Source organism: Rattus rattus, chromosome 2 (assembly GCF_011064425.1).
Source record: "Rattus rattus isolate New Zealand chromosome 2, Rrattus_CSIRO_v1, whole genome shotgun sequence".
Taxonomy (NCBI): Eukaryota; Metazoa; Chordata; class Mammalia; order Rodentia; family Muridae; genus Rattus; species Rattus rattus.
Window position 1 is genome coordinate 133,267,166 of NC_046155.1, and position 12,841 is coordinate 133,280,006.

The following is a 12,841-nucleotide window of genomic DNA, read 5'->3' on the forward strand; positions in this document are numbered from 1 at the left end:
GTGTGGGGGACTGTAGCTTGCTCTTCAGAGGGAAGGAGCCTTGAAGTGCTATGGAGTCAAGAGCACATTTCAAGAGAAAAAGCAATCAAACATTAAATAAGGGCTGGAAATCCAGCTGGTTATGAGATGTTTTCTCTGATTTCTGTTGTGGTCCGAACAGACCTAGGCTGTGCACGCCCTTCACTGAGCTAACAGACCTAGGCTGTGCACGCCCTTCACTGAGCTAAAGACCCATCTGTTTATAAGAGCTTTCAGTGAAGAGGCGTCCTATGCACACCTCAGTGCTTGTTAGAGAAGGCAAACTCCTGCACTGAAAGCTGACGTTCCCACGTGAGCCTCATTTCGCCTCTCGCCCCCTCTCTGTGCCCCTCTGAATATTTGCTTTGAACTCAGAATAGTTGTGGGGGTTGTTTCAAAGGCTTTGACTGGGAAACAATCTCATCCTGGAGAAATGGCTCTGGGATAGGTCCCTGGGTCCCAGAGATCCCACTTGCAGAAATGATCTACAGTGGAATGGCTGGCAGATCCCCAGAAGGTTTATGGCACACATAGAAGCTGGCTGGCTTTCAGCTCAGCAGAAACTACAGTGGGGTCAGCTCCCTTATCAGGTCACACTCAACACCCACAGTAGGTGGTGGCCAGAGAATCTTCTGAGTGTTAGCTCATCTCCAGGGGCATAGATAAATGGGGGGTGGGGAGACTTCTGGGACTGGCAGGCGCTTCAGACAACGTGCTTTGATAACAAATGCACACAGTGCTACGAGCCCTGTTCTTTGGGAGATCAGAATCAAAGAGTATCATCTGGCATGCACAAGGCCTGTGTTCAATCTCCAGCACCTTCAGAAAATTACCCACAACGGAGTGTTGTCATAAATAGTCCCTGAGACTACTCAGACCCAGAGAAGAAAACTGTGGCAGACTTCCCCCAGGGGCCTTGGATACTGAGCCCATGTCTGAGTGGCATAGGTGGAGTTCCCAGGACATAACAGAACACTGATATCCTGCCTAGCCCGTGTATATGGGTTTCTGAAGACCGCCTGGGGAGTAAGTGCTTACCGGATTCCCCGGCACCCAGAAGCTGAATCTGGCCAATCTGTGTAGTACAGACCACACACTGCTTCCACAGTTCACATCTACAAGGTGCTTCTCAGCTGTGGGGTGGCTCTGTGTGTGCTGCTATCTGAGGCAAAAACAGACTTGGGGCACAAATTGTGCTGGCTAGTGTTATGTCAACTTGAGGAGGGAACCTCAGTTGAGAAAATGCCTCTATAAGATGGGGCCTGTGGGCCATTTTCTTAATTAGTGAACGATGTGGGAGGGCCCAGTCCAGTGTGGGTGGGGCTATCAAAGGGCAGGTCATCCTGGGTGCTATACAAAAGCAGGCTGGGCAAGCCTCAAGGAGCAAGGCAGTGAGAAGCACCCCCCATGGCCTGTGCCTCAGTTCCTGCCTCCAGGCCCCCCTACTCCCAGTTTGATTCTTGCCTTGGCTCCTCTCAGTGGACTGCAACTCTGGGTGTGTAACCTACGCAAACCCTTTCCTCCCCAAGCTGCTTTTTTTGTCACAGTGTTTTCTCACCACATTGGAAACCCCATCTAAGACAATGTCCATCTGCTTAATGGGTACCAGATGTCCCTCCCTGGCTGTCATTCATGTGATTACAATTCTTGTCTTGGAAGAATCTTCTGAAAAAGATAGCTGTTCTTCCAGTGAGAAGCCAGAAGGAGATTCCTGGGAGGAACCTCAAGGTGGAAGGAATAAGACCAAGAGAGGTGAAGGGCTGGGGAGATGTCTCAGTCAGTGGTGTGCGTGCTATGGGAACACAAGGATCTGAGTTTGGATCCCAGCACCCATGCCAGACACACCACCTCGAGGGTGTAATCCAGAACTGTATGTGGGGACAGAGATAAGGGGACTGATGAAGGTTACTGGCCAGCAGCCTGGCCAGATCGATGAGCTTCAGGTTGAGGGGGAGACCCTGTCTCAAAGCAAATGTAGACGGTGACCAAGAAAAGACACTGGCAGCTGACCTCCGGCATCTACACACACATGTACAAATGTGTACAAGAATGTACACTTGTATACTCTCAAGAACATGCTTGAATGCCACATACACAGAACATACAAATGCCTCATCTCATATACAAATAAATGAACAAATGAAAACAGGAGAGAGAGAGAGAGAGAGAGAGAGAGAGAGAGAGAGAGAGAGAGAGAGAGAGAGAACATCTGTAGCAGGGAGTCTTGCAAACTTCCAGGATCCAGGGGCATCCCTTTCCGCTCAGGTTCTGGGGAACAAGACTCTGAACCCAGCTAGGCCAGCAGCTTAGGCAGAGGCGCAGGGCCAGCACTTACCATCAGATGCAGCGGCACTGTGGTGGGTCCCTTGGCTGAGAACTTCTCCCACAGGCCTCTTCTCACATAGCGGACAATTGTACCAGCAATCTGGAACTCTCCAGGGAGTTCTATCTTCCAGTCGCTGTTGATGGATCTCTTACTGGAGTCTTTGAGAGCTAGAAAGGAAATTGAACGTTGGAAAATTAGTGCCATCTAGCCCATCCTTTGAGGGAATCTGGGGCTCCTGCATGGTCTGAGGCTTCCGTGAGGGCAGGCGGGCACCTAAAGCGAGAGGACTGTACTCTCTGGATACCAAGGACAGAGGCTGGCTCACAGAGAGCAAACTTCTGGTTCACGGGAGAAAGAGCTGTGAGGGCTGATGGCACATCTGCTAACACAGCTGCCTATGTCACTGCCGATTCCCATAGTGGGACTTGGGGAGAGGCCAGAGGATGGAGATGCCAGGATCCAGTCCAAGCCTATGGTAGTGGATGGCTTCTTGCTTAATGAATGAGTTCTACCTTGGTATATTCAAGGCCCAAAAGATGTCTTAGAGCTTGGAAAAAACTCATCTACTCATTTGAGATAAAAAAAAATAACTATTAGTTGTACTGTTTTGGGGTTCAGCATGAGAGTTGAATACATGTATAGAATACATACTGATAATTGCTATTCTATACTCTACATGTGGGAGAACACACAGGACTTGTTTTTTCTGTATCTAGTTTACTACATATCACACAGTGTCTGACATTTCCACCCTCATTGCTGCCAAGGAGAGGCCAAAGATAACCCAGTGATCAACATCATATCTAGACTAGTTCTTCTCAAACCCACTATGTAGCTGAGGGACCCTGAATTCTTGATCTTCCTGATTTTACCTCCCTCCTGCTGGGTATTGGACCTAGAGCTTCCTGTAAGCCAGCAAAGCACTGTCCCAACTGGGCTATATCCCCAGCACCTTAAGTGATGCTTTGTGTATCTTTTAATTTCCATTTATTTGTATGTGTGTGCATGAGTTCATGCATACCACATGTAGGCAGTGCCTGCAGAAGTCAGAAGGGAGCACCAGATTGCCAGAATGGAGCTACAGTGAGTTGTGAGCCACTGTGTAGGAGCTAGGAATTGAACTGGTGTCCTCTGTAACAAGGGTATGTTTTCTTAACCTCTACACTATCTCTCCAGCCTGCTTGTCCCCATTTGAGACAAGGTGTACATTGTAGCCCAGGCTGGCCTTAACTACTCTGCTCAGCTTGACACTTCTCTACATATGAGATGTGAATGACTTAAAAAAAAAAAACCAAATCAAACCAAAAAACCCCAAAACAACCCCTCCAACCCAAACTCCTTAATATTACAAGTCATCGGGGAAATGTGACGCATCTCACCCTAGTCAGAGCGTTCTCATGATCTGGCAAAGACAAGAAGGAGAGCATGCATGCTCTGGGTAGGACTGTACATTTCCTCCAGCCGTTATGGGAAATTCACAGGAAAAGTTAAAGATCCAGCACGGGATCTGGCTTCCCCACTTCTGGTAATTAATGAAATCTGCACACCTAGAGGTGTCCTATAGCACTGCTCACGACAGGTAAGGCATGAGTCAGCCTCCGTGCCTGTTGACAGGTGAGGGGATAAAGGAAGTGTGGGGCACACACGTGAATCGGAGCATTATTTAGCCACGAAGAAAAACATAAGCAACCATCTATCTTACTGTTACCTCCCTGGGCCTTTGGAAGGGCAATGTAACTCCAGGATCCCCCAAGGATCCGACACCCCAACACTGGGAACGTGGATATTCCTTCAGGAAGTGATGTTATTCTCTTAAATACTTACACATGAAAACCCTGGCTACTGACAGATGTGGTGACAACACTTAGCAGCTGGATGGAGCAAGGCCTGAGCTCTGGGCCATTGAGGCCTCACACTGTAATTTACACTTCTGGTGCAAAGCTTAGAGCGGGGTGTGGGGAAGGGTATCATGCACTGCCTCCTGCAGCACAGACTGAGGTCCTATGGCCTTCTCGTTTAGGAGAACCCTCTACAGTAGAGTTCTGGTGCTCTTTTCTTTTGTTATTGTTGTCATTTAGAGAAAAATTGCTGCATTAAAAACAAACAAACAAACAAACAAACAGAAAACAGGGCCAGAGAGATGACTCAGTGGTTAAAAGAACGTTCTGTTCTTCCGGAGGACCCAAGTTTGATTCCCTGTACCTACACCAGGCAGCTCACAACTGCCTGAACTCCAGCTCCAGGAATGCAATGCTTCAGGGCGCCCTGGTACCCATATGCACATGCTTACATGTATAATTAAAAAGGCGAGATAAAAATATTAAAAACAGGCAAAGAAACAATAACAACAGGGTCTACTAGGTGGCAGATAACTGGAGGTCACCGTAAGTCTTAAGGTCGTTATTCAAAATGAGACTCGAATGAACTCTCGGTACAACTGGAACCCAGACTTCTCCGTGTCACCTTGGGGCCCCAGGCTACAGTCAGAATATTCGGAGGCTTTCTGTTTCCTAGCCACTCCTGCCTGCTGAGACTAGCAACTACACAACCCACTGACAACCAGTTTTGGTGGCTCAGAGGGGTGCCTGGAAACTGTATCTGTCAGCCATGCTGGGCCAGAAGCCTGAAGGGTGACCACAGGATATGGATCAGGTCCAGCCTCAGCTCCCTGGTCTGTGTGATGTTACAGTCCCAGCAAACGCAGCAGGGAAGTGAGCTTGGGGCATTTCAACTGTGCAGCCACCTAGGGGAAGAGGCAGGATGCTATCCAACATCTGAGCAGGGTCCTCAGGACAATGGTACTCATAGTCATATATATATTTGCCATGATTTCTCAGTTCAGGAAGAATTTGAAGCAAGAGCTTTCTGAGGCATGGGCATGGCTTTTAACTCATCTGACTCTTCTGTCACCTAGAAAGACACAAGGTTTCTATGTTCCTATATTCCATATACAAACAAACAAACAAACAGAATTTAGCACTTTACATTTCTTTCAAAAGGGTGAGAGGCTGGTCAGTCTTGGGGTCTGTTGGGACATCAAGGTCATTTCTGACAGTGAACGGGTAGCTTCCCTGGGGAGTCTAGTGATTCAATGACTTCACGGGGTTGCAATTCTTGTCTTCTTAGGTTGCAGCAGGAGCTGTTCTGCCTTCCAGGGAGTGGGCCCAAGCATGGTTTGTGAAAGATAGCTCCTCTGTGAAGGAATGTGTCCTGAGACAGATGTATATGACATGCCCATTTTCTTCTTCTTCTTCTTTTTTTTTTTTTTTTTTATTAACTTGAGTATTTATTTACATTTCGAGTGTTATTCCCTTTCCCGGTTTCTGGGCCAACATCCCCCTAACTCCTCCCCCTCCCCTTCTATATGGATGTTCCCCTCCCCACCCTCCCCCCATTACCGCCCTCCCCCCAACAATCACGTTCACTTGGGGTTCAGTCTTAGCAGGACCAAGGGCTTCCCCTTCCACTGGTGATCTTACTAGGTTATTCATTGCTACCTATGAGGTCAGAGTCCAGGGTCAGTCCATGTATAGTCTTTGGGTAGTGGCTTAGTCCCTGGAAGCTCTGGTTGCTTGGCATTGTTGTTCATATGGGGTCTCGAGCCCCTTCAAGCTCTTTCAGTCCTTTTCTAAGATTCCTTCAACGGGGGTCCCATTCTCAGTTCAGTGGTTTGCTGCTGGCATTCGCCTATGTATTTGCTGTATTCTGGCTGTGTCTCTCAGGAGAGATCTATATCCAGTTCCTGTCGGCCTACACTTCTTGCTTCATCCATCTTGTCTAATTGGGTGGCTGTATATGTATGGGCCACATGTGGGGCAGGCTCTGAATGGGTGTTCCTTCTGCCCTGTTTTAATCTTTGCCTCCCTATTCCCTGCCAAGGGTATTCTTGTTCCCCTTTTAAAGAAGGAGTGAAGCGTTCGCATTTTGATCATCCGTCTTGAGTTTCATGTGTCCTGTGCATCTAAGGTAATTCAAGCATTTGGGCTAATAGCCACTTATCAATGAGTGCATACCATGTGTGTTTTTCTGTGATTGGGTTAGCTCACTCAGGATGATATTTTCCACTTCCCTCCATTTGCCTATGAATTTCATAAAGTCATTGTTTTTGATAGCTGAGTAATATTCCATTGTGTAGATGTACCACATTTTCTGTATCCATTCCTCTGTTGAAGCATGCCCATTTTCTTAATGAAGCTGCCGTCTGCTCAGCTCTCAGGCATCAAATGCTCTTAGTCTGTAAGCATGTCAAGACCAATCAGTCTGCAGTCTACACTAGGACCTGGGGACTTAGAGAAGACTCAGCGACATCATCAAAACGATCCCACATGCTTTGATTTATAGGCAAGTAGCAGTTTGCAGCAGAGAGAACGGGATCCCCCAACCAGTGGTTTTTTCATCTGCAAGGTCTGAGGCTCTGGTTTGTTGAGGAGATTTCTCAAGCTGCCTCTGCCTGGGCCAGAGGTCGCATGTTTTAAACCATGATCAAAAAAAAAAAAAAAAAAAAAAAAAAAGTGCTTGCTTTGAATTTTGCTTACATGCTTTCAATAGTTGGACAGACTTTTTGCAGGGTGCCACAGGAACAAAGGATTTGACCACTGTGACAGAACAAGGCCTCTGCATAGCCCAGAATATAATGTCACATGCTGAACAGCCAACCATTTTCAGCTCAGGCCCTCTTCTGGGTAGATGTTTACCCTCCATCTTGGGACTTATAGGCCCTCTTAGAGAAGATAGCAAGTGTTCCATGGAGCAAGGAAGGGCACTCCTTGCCAGCCGTGGCCATGCAGGGGCAGGCTCTCTCACTTCCTACCCCTTCTCTCTTGGCTCAGAGGGGCACAGAAGGCCAGCGGGATCTTTTCCGTACTTCACCACCGGGAGTCAACTGGAAGGTTTGACCCACAGTCAACCCACTTCTATTCCTGGCACTGTGTCAGACGGTTTGTTTTCCTTTTTTTCTTTCCACTAGGAGTCCAGCCAGCTCTGTTCTTAGCCGTGGATACAAACTGTGGAGCATTTCCTGTTCTAGGTGGTTTTGAGCAGAAAGCCAGCCAGCGTGGGCTGAAGGTAGGCGGGGCTGAGATTCTTCAGCGCTCCCGGCAAACGCAAGAGTAATTCACAATTAAACTGGGTTGACTTCTAGAGCACCCAGCCCTGAGTGGGAACACGGCCTGCTGGAGCTGACTAGAAACAGAACTGGTGAGCGTGGACCACCTTCAGGCTTGCTCCTGTCTATGTGCCAGGGCCTGGAAGGCTTGGGTGATGAATCTGGGGGGGAAGGTAAGGGAACCAAAGCTGGTTCCAGGCTCCCATGGAGGCACTGCTTCTAGGGAGCCAAGTCATTCAGACATTTAAACCATTCCTCTTGGGATACAGACTGACAGTGATGCACAATGAAATGCCATCTCGACAGTCCCCTCTGGTCCTGATTAGACTCCACTGTCGATTTTGAGAGGCTCTGGACTGAAATGGATTCAGGTAGAGTGTGGAACTGGGCACAAAAGTAAGCCCCCTGGGGCTTCTGCTTCCCATCTATCTGCAAATCCAGCACAGTGATGCTCTGTGGTTGACTGGGGAGTAGGGATTGGATCTCGAGGGAGCTGCACTGCCTAGTGACTGGGAAGTACAAATGTGGATGTTACTACTCTCTCCTTTGTATAGGTGGCCTCTAGGTTTCCACAGTAGAGCTGACAGGGCCAACTGTGACAGCAAGCCCTCATGTGGGTCCCAGTGACAAGTTCCTTTATATTCTAGGGCTTAGATATTGAGGATTTGTTGATGGTGGCCCTGCCCTCTGCCATGCAGAAGAGCAGTCATGGAGGTGGTTTTGTTCTTTCTCCCAGACTCATGGAGATGGGTCAGGCAAGATGGATCTTGGGAGTCTAAGGACTTACTTTGCTGCTTTATGGAAGAACTGCCATGGTGCACTAAGGACTGGGCCAGCTCTTAGACTACTGGGTTCATACTTTTGTGAGGTAAGTGTGAAAGCTGACCCTAGTCTCTTGTGGAGTCTCAGTGCCTCGCCCTTGGGAAAAGAAACATGATTCTCTGTCAGGAAGCTTCATTCCTAGAGCATCAGCTGAGAGGTAAGTGGGGGGGGTACACTAAGCAGAAAGACTTCTGATGTCAACACTGCAGAAGTTGACCCATTTTCTCAGGTAAGCGGAAGGGGGAGGGATCTCTGGGAATTTAGCAGAAGGTTGCCATTCTGAGAAAGTTGTCCAAAACAGCATAAGGCTTGTTTTAGACAGCTTTTAGAAGCACTGTTCTGTGTGATGGTCCAGCTCAGGAGGAGTGTGTGAGGCTGGGCTGGGACGGTGCCCACACCTCTTCCGAGGCAGATGTGCAGTGTACCTTGGAGTGTCTCCTCCTCTGTAAGGACGACACTGCTATTGAAGGCTCTATAATAGCACCATCGTCATCGTCTTACGTTCTCTGTAACAGCTCTGTGGTCTTGATTTACATGCCCCTGCTAGAGATCAGCTTTGTGTCTGTCTCAGCAGAGTTAACTCAAGTTGTGACCGTTTCTAAGAACAGGTACGGATACTTTTGTGTAATCTAAAAAGGTAGGATGTGGTCAAAAACACAGTTTCTTTTTCCATCAGTGTTAAAAGTTCAAATAGAAAAGTTTCATGGGCAATTTTGGTTGGCCCCTGAATACTTGGCGATTTATTCCCCTCCCCTACACCCTGGACACCCTGAAACAGAAGCTGAGAGAGGGGCCTCTGAAGAGATCAGCCATGTCTAGTTTGAAATTTAACCCAGACAAGGATCATGGCGTTGTGGCTGATCAAAGGATATGGACGACAGCATCTCTGTCCTGCTAGACCAAGCAAGAGAAGGGCAGGCACGCAATGTGGTCGGTGCTCCTATTCCCTGATGCTTAAGAACCAGGCTGATCTTCGCTGGGGGTTAACGGCCAGACTGGAGTCACTCAGGGAACCTCCTTTAAGCTGTGAGGGGTTTCAGTGAATCTGTCCCACCAGTCAGGACTGAATTCAACCCTTTAGAGTTATGTAAGTGGTTGTGCTCGAAGTCAGTTACTATGAAGTTAGGTCCCCAGAGCTTGGTGAGGGCCAGTGCTGTTCTGTGTCCCCATTGGGCTTAGAACCACTGTTCTTACCTCAGCAAGAGACATGTCCAGCGCCACTGGCAGCCTGCAGGAGCTTGCTGAAGGATGATGGCCCATGGGTCTCTGCTGCCTGGGCTAACTGCACTGGGTTCTCCAGGAGGGATTGTTGGGAAACACACTTCCCCAACGCCTCATGGATTCTTCCACATTTTTACTTTTCATCCTGTCCGAAAGTGGTGATTCTGACTGTACTCTCGCCCCACAACATACCTTGGGTCATACTGTGAAAAGTGCTGTCTGGTCCACTTAGGGGATTTATGGTATTCTAATGAAAGTGCAGGTGAAACGCCAGGGTTAAACTTGGGAGAAGGTATACAGGGAAGACAGGTATATATAAAACTGGGAGAAAGATTTAGTATTGGAACTACAACTCCAGTCATCAGAATCAACTCATAGGGCAGCAACTTACCCAGGAAGCTGTGAGCAGGTTTGTCTTCCACCACACGGATCCGCCGAGCTCCAGCAGGAATGACAACAGCTTCGATGTAACCTGTGGTGACAGATGGCATACAGCTGAGGCACACCTCAGTCCTGGATCAGAGGCCCACATGGAATCCTCCATTTAAGCTGTCCAGCTGCGCCCCCTGTGGTGAGTTCAGAGACTGAGGCTGACAGCCTGAGAAGTGGAGTTCTACCTTCTATAAGACCATTCCGTTTCTAGACTGTTCTACTGGTAGGTACTCTATGTTGAGTTGCAGTCCCCTTCCGTGAACACACGGTTTGAAACCCCAAACCCAGTGCCTCTACAGAGGGCAATGTGCACCAGTCAGGACAAAATCCAAACCTCTAGAGTGCGACCTCATGTGGAAATTGGAGCTTGCACACATATTTAGCTAAGATGAAGTCATATGGAGTTCAGCAGGATCTTAGTCTGGACAACTTTCCATTAAAAAATTGGATTTCCTTGTTTATCGTGTGGGAGTACTTGTGTCATGCCGCATGTGTGCATGTCAAGGGGATACTTGGGAAAGTCAGTTCTCTTTCCACTATATGGGTTTGAGAGATCAATTCAGATCACTAGCCTTGGGGGGCAAGCTCCCTTCTCTACTGAGCCATCTAGCCTTAAAATAGCTTTTGGGGGTGGGGTGGGGATTTGCACACAGGTATGCCACAGGCAAATGCCATGAGAACACGACAGTGGAAATGGGTGAATCTTTTATTTTTAAAGATTTATTTATTATATATAAGTGCACTGTAGCTCTCTACAGACACACCATAAGAAGGCATCAGATCCCATTACAGATGGTTGTGAGCCACCATGTGGCTGCTGGGATTTGAACTCAGGACCTCTGGAAGAGTAGTCAGTGCTCTTAACCACTGAGACTTCTCTCCAGTCCCGAGATGGGTGAATCTTGTACAAGGTAAGGAGCACCAGAATGCCCACACCACCAAAAACTGGAGAACAGACGGACCCTGCCCACAGAGTTATGTCAGACTATCCGTCTCCAGGGTAAGATCCCAAGTTTCTACTATTTGTGCCTCCCAGCCAGCAGCACCTTGCTACAGCTGCCCGCACTCAACATGGGCACATCAGAAAAACTGCTCTGGTCTCGCTCCTCTGTTGGAAGTTCCCTCATGCTCTGATGCAGCTTACCTTTCCTCTGAACGTCCACAGGATCATAACAAAAGCAGAGAGAGTCGCCCTACAATGAAACCATCCCCTTCCCTTGCCATGCACCCCCCTCCTGCCTCCACTGCCCTGGTGGTTCCTGTGGCTTTTGTAGCATGCACTTGGCCTGCTTCCTTCACTATCGCCATGTAGAGGGGGAGTGCTGTGTGCTCTGTCTGCTCACGGTGCCGGACGAGGGTAGTTAGTGACCATTCAGGGCGGAAATGCCTGGAGGTGGTCAGGGATCCACTCAGGGAATGCCAAGTTCACTATGTCAGTTAGTAGCTCAACGTGGCCTGGGATTCTGAAGTGGAAACTGGAAATCATTTACATCCATGTTTCGTTTTGAGGCAAGGGTACCATGCATTTGCCTCAGCCTCTGGGAGGATGCTGTGTAACCCAAATGTGATCACTTGAAAACACACTTAGAGATTTCTAGGTCCAGCCACATGAAGGCAAGAAAATATCTGGAGGAATTATTTACATCTTGATTTCTCACGTTACAGGTGCCCCTTTATTATAAAGATAGTGTTCAATAATTGAAACAACCCAATCAAGCTAAAAACTAAATTGACTTATATCACATCACACTAAAAAGCATTTCAATGCTTTAACTTCCACCATGCCTTGTGCATTCAAATGCACACATGCTTTCTGTTGATCTGATGCTATACATGCTTTTGATGTATGAGGAGGATTTAAAATGCAGCCATGAGGTGCATAAATATTCATGTAAAAGGCAAGCAGTATATTACGAGGTAACAAGGTTACCATTTTGCACAGTGCAGATACACACAGCACCTAAACCAGTGGTTCTCAACCTGTGGGTTGCAACCTCCTAGGCAAACCTCTCCCCCCCCCCCAATTTACATTACATTACGATTCATAGTAGCTGCAAAATTACAATTATGAAGCGGCAATGAAATCATCTTAGGGTTGGGGGTCACCACAACATGAGGGATTGGATTAAAGGGTCACAGCGACAGAAAGGTCAAAATCAACTGGATTAAGCCATGGAGATTATGAATTCTGTTGAATTGTACCATTGGAGAGAAAAACAGTACCACAATTTCAGCAGATTCACAATGACAATGGGTTAACTTCACTAACTCATTAATGACAGAGCTATTAAATCCTTAGGACACAAAGACCCTCTCTGCAGAATCTTACGAATGCTAAATACTAATCCCCATCTTTTCTTTCTTCTTTTGCTGATTACAACAGGAGTAGCTATACTAGGCTGCATTTCAGTATGTGAGTTATACAGTGGAGACAAAGCAATTTTTACAGAACGTATCTTGTATACAATAGAACCGTAGCAGGCCAGGGAAAGCTACAGCCCAGGTTGGACATGAAACACACCTTTAATGCCAGTACTCAGGAGGCAGAGGGAGAGACAGGCATATCTCTACGAGTTCAAGGAGAGCCCAGAGTGAACTCTACAGAGTGAGTTCCAGGCTAGCCCAGTCTTACATAGTGCAACCTCATCCCTGAAAACCAACAAAACACAACAGAAAAGATACAGCCACAAGGATACACCCCGAAGCTCCCTTTCTTTCTCTAACACCTCCGATCAGTGCCGTCACATTATGAATCTGTGAATCTATTGGTCCAGATGTCAGAGAGGAGCCCCCATGCATGTTCCAAGTTGTATTCTGCTCGGCTCCTAAGCAGTTCTTAATGCAAATCAGTGGACTGGGAAGGCCAATCACTGCGTGGACACGGAGCCTGTGCTGCTTCTCTGTACCGTCACCAAGTT

General features: G+C 47.7%; 1 protein-coding gene across 1 annotated transcript in view; it reads right to left on the bottom strand.

Annotated features, from left to right (window-relative positions):
- Positions 1-12,841, bottom strand: part of Adamts17 (ADAM metallopeptidase with thrombospondin type 1 motif 17) — a 315,106-nt gene that overhangs the window by 79,575 nt on the left and 222,690 nt on the right. The window contains exons 16-17 of the mRNA XM_032893438.1: positions 9,883-9,963; positions 2,354-2,511 (exon numbers count right to left, since the gene is read on the bottom strand). Coding sequence (XP_032749329.1) covers positions 2,354-2,511; positions 9,883-9,963 — 239 coding nt within the window. The remainder of the gene's footprint in view (positions 1-2,353; positions 2,512-9,882; positions 9,964-12,841) is intronic.